Here is a 19787-nt window from a genome sequence, read left to right as displayed (position 1 = left end):
AAAATCGCTCCCAGTTCCGGCGGTGCGAACACGCCGAAAAGTGGGTAGTTCCACAATTAGTTCTGGTACTATGAAAAGGTTCCTGCGGTGCGAAAGGCCCTAATGTTATAAAACATTTCTGTTTCAAATAAATGCTTTTCTTGTCTACTTATCAAAAAATACTGAAAAAAGGTGTCACAGTTTCAACAAAATTAAGCACAACTGTTTTCAACATTGATGATAGTAAGAAATGTTTCTTAAAAACCAAATCAGCATGACATGTGACATTAAAAACTAGAGTAATGGCTGCTAAAAATTCCGCTTTGTCATCACAGGAATAAATTACATTTAAAAAATATTAATATCGAAAATGGCTATTTTAAATTGTAATAATTTTTCAAAATATTGTTTTTACAGTATAAAAGATTTCTTTCAAATCCCGAGAGTCCCTGAGGGCTTTTCTTAGTGGTGGTGGGTGTCTGTCTGAGTGGAAGATTTTTTCCCTTTTCCTGCCTCAGGTCTGCCCTGGTGTGGGGTGGTCTGTTGTGGATAAGTGGACATCCAGGGGGCTGGAGGACAAATGTGGTCATTTAAAGAAGATGAGAGGATTGAGGGGCCAGCGGACAGGCCTAAAGCTCTCCATATGTCCACACACACAGATAATGATTAGCATTATACCTCATCAATCAGATAAATCAATAGCCTGCCAGTCAACTACCACCTGTTCACCTGATTACGCATGCTAAACAGACATAGCTCGAATGGAGTGAGATTAATTAAATAGTATGTAATCATAAACATGTAAGATGCATCATTGGGCACCTGTGCATCCGTAAATCAAATTCACCTTGGAAGGAGCGGTGCAGATTTTTAATATCGAGGCACGTGGATTAGCACTTGTAAAACTGATATTGACACGATTTGTGATTTCCTGACCCGAATTTAATAAGATTAATGCATCGCAACGATCAAGCCATCTTCAGCATGCACTTGTCTATGTGTATGTCTGAGCATGTGACGGATCGCTTCATGCGGACAGGACAGATTGACAGATGACCAACTCAAATGCTGAAAGCGCCCCTGCGAACATAAACCTTTCATCACTGAGAGAGAGCCATTTGTCATTTCTCCTCGTACATTTGAATATTAGATTTTATTCATGAGGGCTCGTAAAACACACGCTTTCAGGCAACAAAGTAACATGCTTTTGAGTGCCTGATCACGCTTGACGGTAAACCGTTTCATTAGGTGTGAATGATTGCTAATTGGATGCATTCGTGCGTTTAGTCTAAACTTCTGCTTTTTTAAAGCTAAAAAAGGTCTCGGAAAAACATAAAAACAACCTGTGGTCATATTGGATTGCACATTTCAGCAATCCAAACTGGTTGTAATGCTGAAAAAGACCTCAAACAAACCAGTCTCTGCTTTTGAATTGATTTCGTAAAGCCTTTCACTTGCCGCTTAGTGACTCAAACAAACAGACTCATTACTGAATAGACAGCTGCGCTGGATGCAAGTGAAAGCCCCCAGCAGAGTCGTATGCTGGCGGTTTTAAGGGATACATTACAGTGTCAGAGATCCGACTTTAAAATTAATGAAGGACCGGGGATGAAGAATTGATTTTTGAGAGGGGAAAGGTTGCAGGTCTGGGGATTCATTAGCCATGCCCCACAGAATGCAACTATAGTGGCAGCCGAGGGAGGTAATTGAAGTGGACTGCAGTGCGTTTACATCTATTGGATATGCACTTAATACATGTAATCTTATCTAAATTTATTATAAAAGCTGAGGTTTGTTATTCACTGAAAAGTTATATTTTAGCTGGTGTCAATGATCTATTGATATTGCTTTACTTAAGTATATTATATTTTCCTTTTACAGCTGCAGGCTGAGGAAGATCATGAAACACACCAGCAAACTCTAAAACAGACAACAGTTGTTTTTCAGCAGCAGCAGAAATATGACAAAAACTTTTGGATGAAACTTGTTTACTTTTTTCATACTTTTATTATTTGTGGAAAAACTTGAAACACAATTTTAAATAAGTATAAAGAATGGCATTGATTTTGTGCGTTTTATTTTTGTTTAACGTTATTAATAAAAAATAATGTTGTTTCAATTAGCATGTTTTTGTGTTTAGCTTTGGTACCGAAATTGGTACCGAGAACCGTGGATTTTCACTGATATTGGTACCGAATACTGAAATTGTGGTACCGTGACAACACTAATATATACAGTGTATATATATATATATATATATATATATTTATATATTTATATAATGTCATTAATTACTCACCCTCAAGTCGTTCCAAACACTTAAGACCTTCGTTCATCTTCGTAAGAAATCCGAGAGCTTTCTGACCCTGCATAGACAGCAACGCAACTGACACGTTCAAGGCCCAGAAAGGTAATAAGAATTGTTAAAATAGGAATCTGCATTCTGACGTAGAACCCGGATGCGCTGCGCCTTGTTTACAAGCAGAAGACGATGCACACTGAACATAAAACAGTCTTCGTAAACATGTCTGAAGATTTTGACATGTGGAAGTGGAAGACTTGCAACTTTTTGAAGTTTTACTTTCATGAACACGTGTTGAAGACTGACGTGGGAGAGAATTGGTACCGAGAACCGTGGATTTTCACTGATATTGGTACCGAATACTGAAATTGAGGTACCGTGACAACACTAATATATACAGTATATATATATATATATATATATATATATATATATATATTTATATATTTATATAATGTCATTAATTACTCACCCTCAAGTCGTTCCAAACACTTAAGACCTTCGTTCATCTTCGTAAGAAATCCGAGAGCTTTCTGACCCTGCATAGACAGCAACGCAACTGACACGTTCAAGGCCCAGAAAGGAAATAAGAATTGTTAAAATAGGAATCTGCATTCTGACGTAGAACCCGGATGCGCTGCGCCTTGTTTAAAAGCAGAAGACGATGCACACTGAACATAAAACAGTCTTCGTAAACATGTCTGAAGATTTTGACATGTGGAAGTGGAAGACTTGCAACTTTTTGAAGTTTTACTTTCATGAACACGTGTCGAAGACTGACGTGGGAGAGAATAAATTGTTGAATAAAGTCATTATTTTTGTTTTCTTTGCATACAAAAATTATTCTCTTAGCTTCAGAAAATTACAGTTGAACCACTGATGTCACATGGACTATTTTAATGATGTCCTTACTACCTTTCTGGGCCTTGAACGTGGTGGTTGCGTTGCTGTTTATGCAGAGTCAGAAAGCTCTCAGATTTTATCAAAAATATCCTAATTTGTGTTCCAAAGATGAACAAAGGTCTTACGGGTTTGGAACAACAAGAGGGTGGGGAATTAATGACAGAATTATTATTTTTATGTGAACTATCCCTTTAATGAAATGTGATTGCCACAACTGGCTTTGGTTTTTCCTATTTCAAAATGCGACATCAGTAGACATCCAATTACACTCATGTTTGTCAAGCAGGAATGCCGCCATCATTCACCATGACATCCTCATGAAGTGTAATGTATATTCAAGCCTGACGCCACTCCATCGCATACATTTGAAGGGAAGGAAATTAAAACAGCAGCAGCTGACAGACATCCATTAGAGGTGCAAAGAGGGGCGCCCCAATAGCTAACACTAATATCTGCCTGTTCTGTTGTCCTGCTTTGGATTCATCAACAATATATATTCACTAGCACACACTCGGAGAGCTTCATTCATCAAACCCAACTCTCCCGCCCGCCGCGATGACATTGTAGTGACATTAACGCAGTAATTTAGACGTAATGGCCGTACATTATCCATCCTAAAGTAAAAGCGTACACGCTGATTCATTTACACCCACGTAAACACATCCTATGCACCAATTAATTCTCACCCATAATTAATAGTCAGAAACAAATTTGATTCCAGCTGGTGCCCGGCTGTTTTTTTGTCCATCCGTGGCTTTTCAGTCTGTTTGGCTATATTAAATCTCGCATTATATCGATCCATAGCGCCTCTAAAGATTTGTGACTCTAATCTCGAGGACCCACCGCAGAAACACTCCGGTTCCTCTGCTCATCGAGAGGGATTAGGGACCTTGAGATAGCATCAAACTCGCACTAACCGCTCGTGGTGCTGAAGGACAGCCGGTGTCCCCAAGCCGCAAACCTTGACTGTGGTGCCGTCAATCTATTATGTGCATGACAATGATAGATTTTGTACTTTGTACTCATAACACTCATACGCGTTTATCTTAAAATGCTAAGGTGTAATGGGATCATTTTAAGGACAGTGGGATTGTGAAAGTGTAATTTATTATATACAATATATATGGACCTGAATCACTTGTGGATATTTTCGTTAATTTTCAAAAATTAAAAACATTTAATAAAATTTAAATATTTATAATATCAATAAATAATTCATAATATTAATATTTGTAAGATAGTATTATTTATGTTGACTTTAGATACAAACTGCTTCTAAATGAATTTAATATACTGGAACTAAACCCACAAGTGCTTTCTAGAATGTTTTGAGAACATTTTTGAAAGAATCATTGATACCACCACTTGGACTATTTTAATATGCTAAATTTTTACCCCATCATCTCTCTATAATTAATGAATCATCTTTAGGGCTTGATGTGCAAATTATGGCGTAAAGCTCAACCTCCGCAGCTTCTGAAATCTTGTCTTTATGCTCTGAATGTTTATGTAACACTTCTGATATGTCAGTTTCAACTAAAACAAAAAAGTTCTCTAAGTCTTCAAATTTTTCATATTGTGTGATTTTGAGGAGACGTGTGAAGTGGTCTGGTCGAGAGAGAGTGTGAAAAAGCTGGATGGGAAGAGAGAGAAATGACTGCCTTCGGACTGTTATCAGACCTCTGTCAGTTCGGTTGGATTACAGAATTTGGAGAGGTTCAGGTCAGTCAAGAGAAAAGGACAAAACCAGAAAGGGGGCAGATAGGAGAAACAGTGTCAAAAAGAGAGTGAATTAGGCAGTGAATAGAGATTCTTGTTTGTGAAGGTACATTAATTAAATATAAGAGAACTGTACTGCTGACCTGGGACCTGTATTGCCTGATCATAGAGCATAATGTGTAGAATTATTTGTTTATTTATTTATTTATTTATCCCAGTGTTTGAGTCTGTTCTTTTTTCAATAAGAAATAATTTATACAGTATGTCTTTGTTAGCATATCTGAGTTAGATTCTGTGTGGATAGATTCTGCAACAAAATGTTCTGTATGAAAATGCTCTGTTGTTTTTCTATTGGCCTTGAGCATCCTTGGGCCTTGGATAAATTTGAAGAGTTATTGTACTTCAGAGGTTGTATGGTATACCCTGTATGGAATTGTGAGATGTAAACTCAGAATGAACTTAGAATTCTGACTTTTTTGTGAGGAAAAAAATTATTTATTTTTTATTCTGAAACAGGCTTCTATTAATTTCTCATTTTGTGAAACTGACTGAAATTGAAATGGAAACTATTTTTATGTGAATAAGCAGTGAGCAATTATTAGTGAATGAAAAGGAGAAATTGCTGATTTATCAAGATAAGAAAAAAATACAATATGATTTTGCAAGCAGAATTTCTTCAGGCACTATTTAGTGTCTGCTGCCTGTTTTAGTGTTCGAGTTCAGTCTGTTCCCTCTGGCTATAAAGGGAACTTTTAAATTTCCTTCTCTCATGGCTTGCCGATTAAAACAGGGTCCTATTTAAGTGGATTTATTTGCTGTCTGTTGAGAGTCGTAGTTTGGTTCACTTTTGGATCTGATCCAGTGCAATATCGAAAGCCTTCCACTTCATGCGCTCTATATCTGAATGCAAACCTTTCGCTCTGGGCCACAAACACCAATTGGAAACGTGCAGCTGCAGAACGATTTAGAGGGGTTGATAGAGCACTGGTCAGATTAAAGTATTGGCTTTACACTAAGGAATCTGATAAATGGCAATAAAATGGAAATTCAGATCGAGAGGGGAACTGATTTCATCAGCCCCAAAGGTGCAGGAAGGTTGATTGAAGGATATTTGTGTTGCTGGTTATTGCCTATGTTGCCGTTTTTGCGTTTGCATGTGCTGTAGTCTGTGTTTTGGCGCACACTGTCATTTTTGTGTTCTGTTTGCGAAATTTTTTGCCAGTATCAGTAACAAAAGAAGGGTGATTTTTGCCAGTGTCTAACTGATTTAATTATTCATAGTCATGTGTTAGAGGAAACAATGCATTATTTATTAGGCCAACATGGACAGTGAGCAAATTAAGACCAGGGGGAGAACAGGACAACATTGCAAACAAATTAAACCAGGAAAGCCAACTAACAAAATGATTGCATGGCACTAAACTAATATCCCAAAATCCTGCTGCATAGCACTGCAAAGTGTAGCTGTTTGTGGAGTTATGTTTATACTGATTACCAGTCCCAGTTGCTGATTATTTCTGTCTTTTCTCCCTGTTTCTTCAGTTCTCCGTGATGATTTTCGACAGACCCCCAGTGATGTGGTGGTAGCAGCAGGGGAGCCGGCAGTGATGGAGTGCATCCCTCCACGGGGCCACCCAGAACCCACTATCTCCTGGAAGAGGAACAATGTGAAAGTGAATGACAAGGACGAGAGGATAACGGTGAATTTCTTCCTTTCCTTTCCTCTCCTTTCCTTTCCTCTCCTCTCCTCTCCTCTCCTCTCCTCTGCACTCCTTGTAACTACAGAAGAGTCAAGTTTTAAATAGGAAAAATATAGAAACTCTTTGGTCATTTTTGAGCGAGATGCTAACGGTCTAATCAGATTCAATGATCTATGCTAAGCTACAGCTAAAAGTGCTACCGCCAGACCCGGAGATCGGCTGAATGGATTCGAAAATGGTAAAACTCAACTGTTTAACTCTAGGGGAGTTGGAAAATGAGCCTATTTTCAAAAATAGTGGAGTGTTCCTTTAATAACTTGCACAAACATGCACAAACTAGCAAATAGGAAAATATATTTATATATCTCTCTGTTCTCTCAACATTACAACTCTGTCCCTTTGTTTGTGTCTCTCTCTCTCTCATTGTCTGTCTAGGACTCTCTTATCAGCCACTCAACTAAATGGGCTATTAAAGCACTTTTACTAAATGTATCAGTTTGGTCGTGCTCTTTGTGTCAAGTGTTTCATAAACTACCAAACTGGCTTTTGCTTTAGTATTTATGTTTTTCTGGAGCCCAGAAACCATGTTCATAAAATATCACAACATATTTGGCTTCCTGTGGGGACCAACTCAGATTTTAGTGTCTTTTTCTCTTAGGTGTTTTATAAATGCATACTCCTGACGGATCATCGTGTGCTTTTCCTTACAGATCCGTGGAGGGAAGCTGATGATCTCAAACACAAGGAAGAGCGATGCAGGAATGTATGTGTGTGTCGGCACTAATATGGTTGGAGAGAAGGACAGTGACCCTGCTGAGCTTGTAGTGTTTGGTAGGTTTGTAATTCTACTTTATCCTATAGATTTTTTCTCTAAATTCAATTCAATTCAATTCAATTCAATTCAATTCAATTCAATTCAATTAAGCTTTATTAGCATGACTGTGTAACACAATGTTGCCAAAGCATTAACATATACAGTATATAACAACAACATAAATAACAACATAAATAATAATAAATAAAATACATCTAAACAAATGAAAAGATAAAGTAAGTCAGTATTGATTTAATCATGTTTAACACCTAACATTGTGAATGGTTAATACATATTTAGCAGCTAGTGCAGCTGTGTTGTCATCTTCTCCAAGTAAAAAGGGCATTTTCTCAGTATCACTAAGTTCAGTAAATGATGGGATCAGGGCTTCAAATCTGGGGCGAAATGTTCCCCTCATATTGTGATATTTAGGACAGATCAGCAGAAAGTATTTCTCGTTCTCTATTTGCTGTAGATCACAGTGTCTACAGATCCTCTGCTCTTGCTCTGTCCATGTTTGTCTATGTCTTCCTCTCTCTATTTCTAAATCATGGTTACTTAATCTGTATTTGGAGAGGATGTATGGAGAGAATAGATGTGGTCGAATGTATGTTGTTTTGGTAAAAAGCCAATCTGTGATTTATTTAGGATGTTGTGTCTTGTGAGGAATGTCACTATGCGGCTGTTTATTATATTGCAGAAAAGCTTTGCTAGGTTACTGCCCACACTAATGCCGTGGTAATTACTGGGATCAAATTTATCTCCTTTTTTGTATATAGGTGTGATCAGTCCTTCAGACCAGGCCTCAGGGAAGTCACCAGAGGATAAGATCAGATTGAATAATTTTGCCAGAGCTTGAATTATGTAAGGGCTGCTGATTTTGAGCATTTCATTGCTGATGTTGTCTTGTCCACATGCCTTCTTTAAGTTGAGATTTTTTATGTGCTCTGTTATTTCTGATGTTGTTATAATCATGTCCAGTGGGTTTTGGTAATTTTTTATTGTTTTCTTTAAATCTTCTAGTTTTCTCTTTGTTTTTGTTTGGGGCTGGTTGAGGTCTGGTTCAAGTTTTTGGTAAAGAGTTTTAAAGTAAGACCTCCAGACTGTGCCGCTCTGGAGGAATGTGTCTGATTTGGGGCTTTCAATTTTTTTAAATAGATTCCAGAAATTGTTTTGGTCTCTTCCTCTCTCACATTGATCTCTCTGGGAATCTTTCTGGGAATTCTTTCTCCTGTAGAGCGGCCCATGTTTGTACGCAGACCTGTGAATCAGGTGGTCCTAGCTGATGATGCAGTGGATTTTCAGTGTGAGGTTCAGGGAGACCCCACTCCCACCATACGCTGGAGGAAAGAGGAAGGAGAACTGCCTCGGGGAAGGTGAGACTCAATTAGAAGCAATAAAATGGTGGCATTAGCAAAGACAAAAGTTAATGAATTAAAAATTTAAAACAAAATTAATAATTTTATATTGAAAGTATGAATAAGACTCCTAGTAGTAATAATAATAATTATTATTATTATTATTATTATGTATTATATAAATAAATATAATTGCAATTATTATAATAAAGCATTAAAGTAATAAAATGCATATAAATTATAACATTTTTATAATAACAATATGTATTCTATAAATAAATATAATTTTAATAAAATAATTCCATTTCAAATTTCAATATTGTTTATATGTATGTATACATGTATGTGTGTGTGTGTGTATATACAGTATATATATAAATATATATATATAAGGACTGTCAGTTTAACGCGTTAACTTAATTAATTAGTTATGAAAAAATAACGTGATTAAAATATTTTAACGCAGTTAATGCACTGGCCCCGCCCCAGACCTGTACGTCATCTTATATTTTATATAGTTGACTGTTGACAAATATGATGCAGGGCAACAACTTGCCCTAAAATTCAAGATATTGGTGCAAAAATATGCCCCTGTATAAGTTTTGTCTCATATTTATATATATATATATCACATATCACATGATATCACATGAGCAGCGAGAGCAATATCACAGGAGTGCTGATTTTGTCCTGAATATCACGAGCTTAAATGTGATTTTATACATTTCAGTTCAGTAAATAAGAAGTTAATATTGTGTTATATTTTAAACACAATATTATGTGTTTTTGCTCAATTTTGCAGAGAACATATTATCTTTAAAGCCACGTCTCCAAGCAGCATAGTGTTTAGTTTCTGAATGAATTGGCGTTTTGAAAGAATCGTGTGAATCAATGATTCAAAGGCCCATTCATAAAGAGAGCCGTTTACTTCATTCTTGAATGAATCAGCCGTTTGAACGAATCGAATGAAAGACTCATAAAGACATTTTGAGTCACCGCCACCTGCTGGCAGATTTAGTTTGTTAGTTAGTGAATCATTTCATTAAAAAGTTTTTTTAATAATAATAACCAAAATAAAAACTTTTTTATTTTATTCTGTCATCGTTTACTCACCCACATGTTGTTTCAAACCTTTCTTTTGTGGTACATAAAATAAGGTATTTTGAAGGCTGTTGGTACAAAGCTGTTTTGGTTACCAGTGTAATATTAACTTCTTTTATGTTCCATAGTTTATGTTAGGCCGTTGCAGCCTAAATGTTTATGTGTAATACATTTTATGCTGAATCAAGTAAAATATTTCTTTCTAAAGCTAAAATTTGTAATGTCTACTTGATACTTTCTCATTTAACACAAAAATAGCTTTAAATAATCTTTTGTGGGTATTTTCACAGTCAAATTTATTTTGCGATTAGTTAATCGAAACATCATGTAATTAATTAGATTAAACATTTTAATCGACTGACAGCCCTTATATATATATATATATATTAGTACTATCAATCGATTAAAATAATTAACTAATTAATCACACATTTTTTAATCGAAATTAATTAATTAATCGAACTTTAATTTAATTCACTAATTTAAGTGAACTTAAAACAATCTTCACATAAACCCATGTTGTTTCAAACCTTTCTTTTGTGGTACATAAAATAAGGTATTTTGAAGGCTGTTGGTACAAAGCTGTTTTGGTTACCAGTGTAATATTAACTTCTTTTATGTTCCATAGTTTATGTTAGGCCGTTGCAGCCTAAATGTTTATGTGTAATACATTTTATGCTGAATCAAGTAAAATATTTCTTTCTAAAGCTAAAATTTGTAATGTCTACTTGATACTTTCTCATTTAACACAAAAATAGCTTTAAATAATCTTTTGTGGGTATTTTCACAGTCAAATTTATTTTGCGATTAGTTAATCGAAACATCATGTAATTAATTAGATTAAACATTTTAATCGACTGACAGCCCTTATATATATATATATATTAGTACTATCAATCGATTAAAATAATTAACTAATTAATCACACATTTTTTAATCGAAATTAATTAATTAATCGAACTTTAATTTAATTTACTAATTTAAGTGAACTTAAAACAATCTTCACATAAACCCATTTTGATAAATTTCATATTTACCTGTGCCCTTCAGCAGAAATATACAGAAATTGGAATTCAAGTTATCAAACACTAAACTGCTCTTACTAATGAACTGACGAGTTGAATCAAGGGTGAATGAGGGAGACAGTGCTGGGCTGCTCCAGGAAAACCATTTCAGAGACATGTTCTTTAAATATAACATATATAACAAATATAACATATTACATGCGTGCACAGTTTTACAGACTTAACTGACCACGACATTGCATGCTCATAGTTTATTTCCTGCTTTGATATGAAATGATACAGGCAGGCTACAGCGCGCACCGGCGCCTTTGTGCATGCAACTGAAGAGCACGAGCTCCGAGCGCAGTACTGTTTCCTGGCGAAGTGAAGTGGAGTGCGCATCTGAATCGTCTATCATTTGAAGTGATCGTAAAGACATTCTGCGACTGAATAAATGCACTTCTTGTCAAAAAAGTGACAGAAACAGCATGTTGTGAGTGGGGTGGCCAACCCTAGCTCCGCCCCTGCGTTAATTGCATTAAATATTTGTAATGCTTTAAACTGAAAAAAATAATAGAAGAATTTTAGAATTAAAAATTAATTTTAATGTACTATATTAATAAATATTATTTTAAATGATAAAATAATTACATTTTAATTTGAAATATTATTTATATGTATCAAAACAGTACTTAATATATTTTGCAGATATATTTTTTTATATTTTTTTATATATATTTTAAATTATTTAGGTAAATAATATACTGCAATTTAAAAAATATATGTCTGTCAAAGTTAAAAACTCATTGAACACTGTTAGCAGCAGATGTTAATCACACTGAAGCATTACAGTGTTAAAATCCAATGTAGCGTAACTTTGCTGATACAGCTGGCAGAGAACAGTGGGACTCTGTTTATAGGCAAACTAGAGAGTAACTTCATTGCCTGTGTGTGTTTCCTGGCAGGTTTGAGATCCGTGCCGACAACAGCCTGCGTCTTACTCAGGTGAAGGCTGAAGATGAAGGCTCATACACCTGTTTATCTGAGAACAGTGTGGGCAAAGCCGAAGCATCCGGAACACTTCAGGTCCACGGTGAGTTACAACAACTCTGCAGACGCACAGAGACTGCTTAGCTCAGTAACTCTCTCAAACACACACACATACGCATACACGTCCACACAGCAGCACATCTGACAGATTTGACATTAATTCTATTATATTCTTCTCTCTGACTTTAGCATCTTTCTCACACACACTCAACCGAGTCTGAATTGTATTAGCCGTAGCCCACACACACACACACATACACGTGCTGGCCTTGCATTTTGCTGATTACAGGAGTGAAGTGCAATGGCAACAGCCATTTATTTAAAGCTGCCAGATGCAATTAACATAATTCCATCTGGTTAGAGGCACATCTTGCTTCATAAAACATGACTGTGGGCTTGAGAACATGCACGCATTAAGAATATTCGACACACTTAATAGATGTTTATAGCAGCACACTTGCTATGAATGATTTCACCTGACAGCTGATGGACGATGATTCAACGTGTGAGTGAAACTGAAATATTATTAGTAGAGCTTTGTAGAAACATTGTAGGCTTCTCTGTCAGGCCTAAGGAATCTATAACATGAGTTTATTCCTGTTCATGTCATGTTGGAATTAGCATAGTTATGAGTTTTCCAACTTGACTCTGTTGTTGTTTTTTCGAAACCTGAAATTGCTAGTTGTTATCTTGTTTTGAAAGCACTGACTTCTACAACTAGTTTATTCTAATATCATGTAGAAACAACTAAAATAGCTGTATCATCACTCGAAAGTGCTTGCACATATCTGTAGTTTTTAAATCAAAACCAGCTGCTTAGTATAGGCGTAGCTTGACGTTTGAGTTTGGGGGGGCCAAACCGAACCGGTGGATTTGGTCAGACGTACTTTTAAACACATTTTTGTTTTGCTATAGTAAATCTACATATTCACATTCACATAGAGCAGTGGCAAGTGCGTGAGGTTGTCATGGTAACCACATACATTGCCCACGAATTACAGCTGCGCTTCTATTTTGCCACACTAAACTTAGCAATAAACACGTTTAAAATGCACAATAAACATGTCTGTCAAAACGATCTCAAAGGAGGCTTTTATTAAGCAAATCAAGGAGTGAATTACTCATCCACTGTTTTTAAAACAGACATTTGTTGGGCTTGATTCAAGTTAATGCACAATCAGGTGCTCACTTTTTATTTAGTCTCATTCTAGAATCTATTTAAATGTTGTGTTCTGTGAAAATTAAATAACATTTGGATGTAAATGGTCGGCATAAAAGTAGTGTGCGGCTAGACCGGCTGCGTCCTGTGGATCACCTTTATCTGATTGTCTGAGTCCAGAATCATTAAGCACGGCATTAATATCTTCATCGGGAGTTTTTCATTGTCTCCAGATTTCTCTGCAGTTCGTGTATGTTGTTAAAAACGCGGAACATAATTTTATTCCACACAACAGGCAAGCATTACCGTTAAGTCTATTATCCACCAAAATGCAGATTCGTCACGTGACAATTCTTACGCAAATGAGATTGAGGGAGACGTTAAATTTGTTTTGATTTATTAATTTACTTACAACAACAATTTAAAATATATTAACTTTTATGTATTCACTTTTACATGTAATATTAACTGCATTATATACATTTTTACTTCATAGAAAAAACTTTATAAATAAATGTCATTTTTTGCCCACTTAAAGGGACAGTTCACAAATATGAAAATTGTCATTTATTCACCCTCATGGCATGTTGTATATTTCTTCTCCAAAACACAAAAGAAGGTATTTTGAAGAAACTGATTTTGTCCATTCAGTGAAAATAAATTAACCCCACTGACTTTCATTGTATGGACAAAAAAAGCACAGAGAAATTTGTGAAAATGTCGTCTTCTGTGTTTTTTGCAAAACAAAGAAAGACATACAGGTTTGGAATGATGACAGAATTCTTATTTTTGGTTGAACTATCCCTTCTACACTCAGAAGTAATGAGTCTCTATTCTAGTCCAGCTCATTAATTTGGATATGCAGAGCTGGTTTTCACTGTTAAAAACTACAGAAAACGCAGGTATTTGAAACTTCAGAGGCTTTTGAAATGTGACTGGGTTTTGACTGCTCTGGATGTTCTTTACTGAGGAGAGTTACAAAAGGTCATTATCCAGCGCTGTGCAGGAGTGACCTCTGTCCTTTCACTCCAGACTATGAGAAAAACGTGATCAAATTACAGAGACACTGAAAGAGAGCTCCTCTGCTCCAAAGCTTGACCAGTACCTCTGCAGTGCCCATAATGCCTCAGTGGATGTGAGTTCTAGAAGATCAGAGGGATCTGGAACAGATTTTTTTCCCACAATGGTTTTGTGCAGTGTGGCCCACTCAGTTAGCTAGAACAACTCCGTATTGTCAGCAGAAACCTCTTGGGTTTGGCTTTGAAGCTTTGCGGAGTCACCAAGCCTACAAACGTTTTACCCTTGAAAGTGTTCATAAATAGCATAAAATAAATACTTGCACTTTTGGCTTTTTTAGAATTCAAATTTTATACCACTTGCTTTGTTTTTGTTGTCAGAACTGTATTTAACTTAAAGCACAATAAGGAGTACATATGACCGAGAAGTCATTTCCAGATATGTTATTTCTGTCTAGGAAAAACACTGATTTTTCACAAGTGGAAACAACTATATCTGATGCTGACGGAGCACTTCAGTGTTAGCCAGACTGACTGACAGACAGACAGAATGAAAGAAAGAACATGTTTTCAGAGGCAAGCAAGAGCGTACTGCTCCTTTTTAAGGGGTAAAAAGAAACCATTCCCTGCAGGGTGGTAGTTTTCATACAACCCAACTTGGGTCTTTGGTGCTTTTATTTTTTCTTTTGTTATTTGTGTCTTGGATAAGTTACATTTAATTGAAAGTTCGGGAAATGTACTTTCAGAGCTACTCAAACTGTTTTTGAAGTATTTTTTTTTTAGCTTGACAAAGAATATCATCCAAAACCTTGTTAGCTGCCCACCTAGGCGCATTTTTAGGCACAGAAGCCAGTGTCAAAGCTGTTGCAAATATTACCTAAAGGAAGATTTTATTGCTCACAGGTTTGTTATAAACAGCTCAAGGCAAATCTCAGTTATTTCAGTTGTTTTACGAAGATGTTATAATCTTTTAAAAATGCTGGAGGTTTATGCAAGTATCTCAATATGATCTACATTTAATTGCATTGCTCTATAGGGAAAACAATGGAGATATTAAAGCGATCTAATTGTGATTTTGTTCTTTCACATGGGAAGGAAGCAGCTTTTTAAGAAATCTTGTTTTGTTCATCTCGCCTATCTTTTATGCTCACCAAGACTGCATTTTTTTGTGAGTAAAAACAGCAATTTCCAACTTGGGTCTTTGGTGCTTTTATTTTTTCTTTTGTTATTTGTGTCTTGGATAAGTTACATTTAATTGAAAGTTCGGGAAATGTACTTTCAGAGCTACTCAAACTGTTTTTGAAGTATTTTTTTTTTAGCTTGACAAAGAATATCATCCAAAACCTTGTTAGCTGCCCACCTAGGCGCATTTTTAGGCACAGAAGCCAGTGTCAAAGCTGTTGCAAATATTACCTAAAGGAAGATTTTATTGCTCACAGGTTTGTTATAAACAGCTCAAGGCAAATCTCAGTTATTTCCAGTTTTACGAAGATGTTATAATCTTTTAAAAATCCAAAATGCTGGAGGTTTATGCAAGTATCTCAATATGATCTACATTTAATTGCATTGCTCTATAGGGAAAACAATGGAGATATTAAAGCGATCTAATTGTGATTTTGTTCTTTCACATGGGAAGGAAGCAGCTTTTTAAGAAATCTTGTTTTGTTCATCTCTCCTGTCTTTTATGCTCACCAAGACTGCATTTTTTTTGTGAGTAAAAACAGCAATTCTGTGAACTATTATTACAATTTCAGTTGGTGTTTTCTATTTCAAAATATTTTAAAATGCAGTTTATTCTTTTATTTGAAAATGCTGAATTTTCAGCATCATTACTCCAATCTTCAGTGTCACATGATCCTTCCGAAATCATTCTAAGATGCTGATTTGCTGCTCATTAAATGTATCTTATTTTAATAAGTGCTGAACATATTGAAAAATGCTGTTTAATAATTTAGTGAAAACCATCATAAACGTATTCATTTTGATTAATAGAATGAATATAATAAAAAGAACAGCAGTTATTTCAAATATATATCTATATATCTATATATATCTATATAGATATAAATAAATCGCGACAATGTTTTATGTCCTTGTTTAAAAAAAAAAGCTAAACTAAACTTTTGAACAGTAGTGTACAAGGCTACACATTGCAATTAGCCTTTTCAAGTGTATTTTATTCAGTACTGAAAAATATCAATACAAAACAGGTTATCTAATTGAAAATACAATACTTAATATTTGTGTCTGTGTAATTTCTGTGTGCTTATTAGAGACTCAAGTTGTTAATAACATGCTAATTTTAGACTCTTGAAATCAACTTTGTTGTTTTTCACAGTAGGTGCCTATGTAGACAGTGCAAAGCTAGATTTTGGATTTTGCAACATAGTTATAAAATTAAAGTTTTAGACTTCTAAGACAGATAAGTGTGTCAGAACATTCTGTATTCAGTGGAAAAGCCAGACGTTTAATACACACCGGGTTAGATAATCCCAGAAAGCATTGTAATTAGCCTTTTCAAGTGTATTTTATTCAGTACTGAAAAATATCAATACAAAACAGGTTATCTAATTGAAAATACAATACTTAATATTTGTGTCTGTGTAATTTCTGTGTGCTTATTAGAGACTCAAGTTGTTAATAACATGCTAATTTTAGACTCTTGAAATCAACTTTGTTGTTTTTCACAGTAGGTGCCTATGTAGACAGTGCAAAGCTAGATTTTGGATTTTGCAACATAGTTATAAAATTAAAGTTTTAGACTTCTAAGCCAGATAAGTGTGTCAGAACATTCTGTATTCAGTGGAAAAGCCAGACGTTTAATACACACCGGGTTAGATTAGTCAGACTTTGTGTGAGGGAGAAACAGGAAGAGATTCTGTCTTCTTTCCACCAAAGATGACGGATTCGTTTCATCATTCGCACAGCGTCGTGAAATAATCCACGGCATGTTTCCTCAACTGCCCTCTTCATTTGCATGTCTAAGAGCTGAGACAATAAATATGAAATAAACCCATGTAGCAGCGATTTACACCAGATTAATCCCGATGCACTGAGGCGCTTCTCCAACTGTGCTCATTTTAAGCTGTCCTAAAAAAAAGTAGGTCCTATTGCAAACTCTAAAAGGACTGATCTTAACCCATGCATATTACTGTATCCTCATGGGGGAGTATTTAAAACAGCACAAACTCTCTGAGAAACCACATTTATGCAGATGACGCTCTCGTTTTGATTATGCAGTAAATATACAGCTTATGAATTTGGCAGGTACTGCTGGACAGAGACGGCTGCTCAGCTAGGCACTGTAAACATATGCCCTGTATTAGTGTAGATAACCTGCAATGCTGTAAAGCGTTTAATCGGTTACACTCTGAAGACTGTATTAATTGCATGTAGGGAGTTTTAATTGCGGCGCTGAGCACTGAAGCATAGCCCTTCCACACTTTCTGTCCGCATCACTGTTCGACGCTGACAACTGCCTGTCATGGCGAGGCCCTGTGGGGATAGATGCAATGTTTGAAGACACGTTTTGTTGACGGACAATCTGCATACGAGTTTGTGGCTGTGTATTCACTAACCACTAACTCTCCCAGAGGGAGCGTGAAGGTGTTGGATCCTTGCATGTGTTGTGGTCTGTCTTGGGAGGAAACGAAGTTCCATGAATAATTTGTAGTTTCAGCACTTTTGTTTAGCCTATGTGAGTGGGTGACACTTTTGACCTGTCACTAGCCAGACAGCCAGCCTGGCACCTTCACAGCTCTGTCTACTGTTATTCCGTTAAATACACCATCTGTGATACTTCGAGGAAGAGATGTCCAGAAAGACTTATAGATATCTTAACAGATGGCATTCTATCTATAACTTGGTAGTTATGGGTTTTTTTACCCTCCATAGATTACTTTACAAGATAAATGCATGTTTATCTCTGATAATAATTTAATAATAAAATACAATAGAAAATATACAATTATTATTATTGTTGTTGTTATATTATTATTATTGTTGTTGTTGTAGTAGTAGTAAATATTTTATGTTATTGTTTGTATTATCAAGTTACAGTTGTCTATGAATTCTTATCTGGAAAAATATTAACAACAACCAATTTTATTACTATTATTCAGTTAACATTTATTTATTTATTACTTTTTTTATTAATTTATTGTGCCCTTAATTAAAGTATTATTTTCTGTGTATTTTATTCAGAACTTGAAAGTATACTTAAATTACTTTATACTCAAAGTACAATTGTTTTAATTTATTTTTGTCATTTTTTTATTTAACTGAAAATATGTTATTTCTGTTATTTTAGTAGTAGTAGTAGTAGTAGTAGTAACATTAGTGTTAATAGTAATCATCATCATCATTTATTTTATTGATATTATATACATACTATAGTGTAAAACATACACACATACATATACATATATATATATATATATATATATATATATATATTATTTTTATTATATTAATTTATTTGATTTATTTGGCCCATATTTCAAAGAGCTGGCACTGTCATCCATTTGATTTGTCTTCGAACAGCTTGGTCTGTTTGGTGCTGGTAGAGGTATTATGTATTTTTTAAATCCTTTCCCTAAATCTTCTCCCTGTCATACCACATTAGCATGCATCTGACACCTCCATTCTCTCAAAATGCCATGCTGTTTCTGTAATGTTGTTTTAACTGGTAATTATTTTTCACAGCCCAAGGCACATTCTGTTAGTTGCATTCACTTCTTGTTGCTACATATTTTTAGAGTGAAATCTCTTGAGACAGTGTGTGTTTCAGTAACATCTCCTTTTCGCCATATATATTCACTGTCATATATAGTCATTTTTGTATATTCAGATAGAAGGCTCATTAGATTTGTGGTATTACATAGCATTAAGTCAATATTTCAGTCCTTGCATCAGCCCAGGTGAGAAATACAGTCAATAATAGAGGGGGAATAGGAAATTGGTATCATTACCTCTCCAGTTTGCTCTGAGGTCTCTCTAGACTAGTGTCCCAAATTATAGCTACAGGGGATGTGTTTCAGATTTGACCTCCAGGGTCAGCGATATGGCTTTTGCTTGACCTCTGGACAGTGACCTCATTGACCCCTGTGACCAGGCTCCCTATTGGGCCTTGTTCTGTTTCAACATGCTTGTCGCCTCCAAGCTGTGATGCAGCCTACGCTCAACGACAAAGTCTACGAGAAAAAGCCAGCAGGCAGGCAGGGAGCTAATCGAAAAAATTAATCTGAGGCAGCTGCATTGATGCAGATTGCATCTTTTGGATTGTTTTTGACTTTTGTAATGAAAGAGACAAAAGGAAATAGAAAAAGGAGAGACTAAGCCAATGGTGGGGTGAAATAAAAGAGTAATTGTGGTAGATCGTGAGACAAATAGAGTGCAGTTTGTTAGGCGCATTAGTAGGGAGGGTGCAAACGCTATCAGCCCTTCAGCTTGATGAATTAGTTGGACATTTAAGGTGAGCTAAAGGAGAAAGACCTTCCTCAGTATAAATGCGTGTTGTCAGAGCTGACGCGTGACTCTAATCGTGTGTGAAACGCTACAAAAAAATTGCACAGGAGTGGGAAGGAGGATGAGAAATCAATTAGCCGGTGAAGGTTAAAGGTGACAGCGTTGCACATTCACAGGCGCCTGATAAAGGGCAATAGCACGGAAATAATCAATACC

General features: G+C 35.7%; 1 protein-coding gene across 1 annotated transcript in view; it reads left to right on the top strand.

The window, feature by feature from the left end:
* The window catches only part of LOC107589390 (roundabout homolog 2-like), a 91208-nt gene that overhangs the window by 33164 nt on the left and 38257 nt on the right, over nt 1-19787 (top strand). The window contains exons 3-6 of the mRNA XM_016277810.1: nt 6446-6603; nt 7314-7434; nt 8655-8793; nt 11846-11973. Coding sequence (XP_016133296.1) covers nt 6446-6603; nt 7314-7434; nt 8655-8793; nt 11846-11973 — 546 coding nt within the window. The remainder of the gene's footprint in view (nt 1-6445; nt 6604-7313; nt 7435-8654; nt 8794-11845; nt 11974-19787) is intronic.

Source organism: Sinocyclocheilus grahami, unplaced genomic scaffold (assembly GCF_001515645.1).
Source record: "Sinocyclocheilus grahami isolate Dianchi unplaced genomic scaffold, SAMN03320097.WGS_v1.1 scaffold7.1, whole genome shotgun sequence".
Classification (NCBI taxonomy): Eukaryota; Metazoa; Chordata; class Actinopteri; order Cypriniformes; family Cyprinidae; genus Sinocyclocheilus; species Sinocyclocheilus grahami.
The sequence above is the reverse complement of the archived record's forward strand: the minus strand, read 5'-3'. Positions and strand labels throughout refer to the sequence as shown.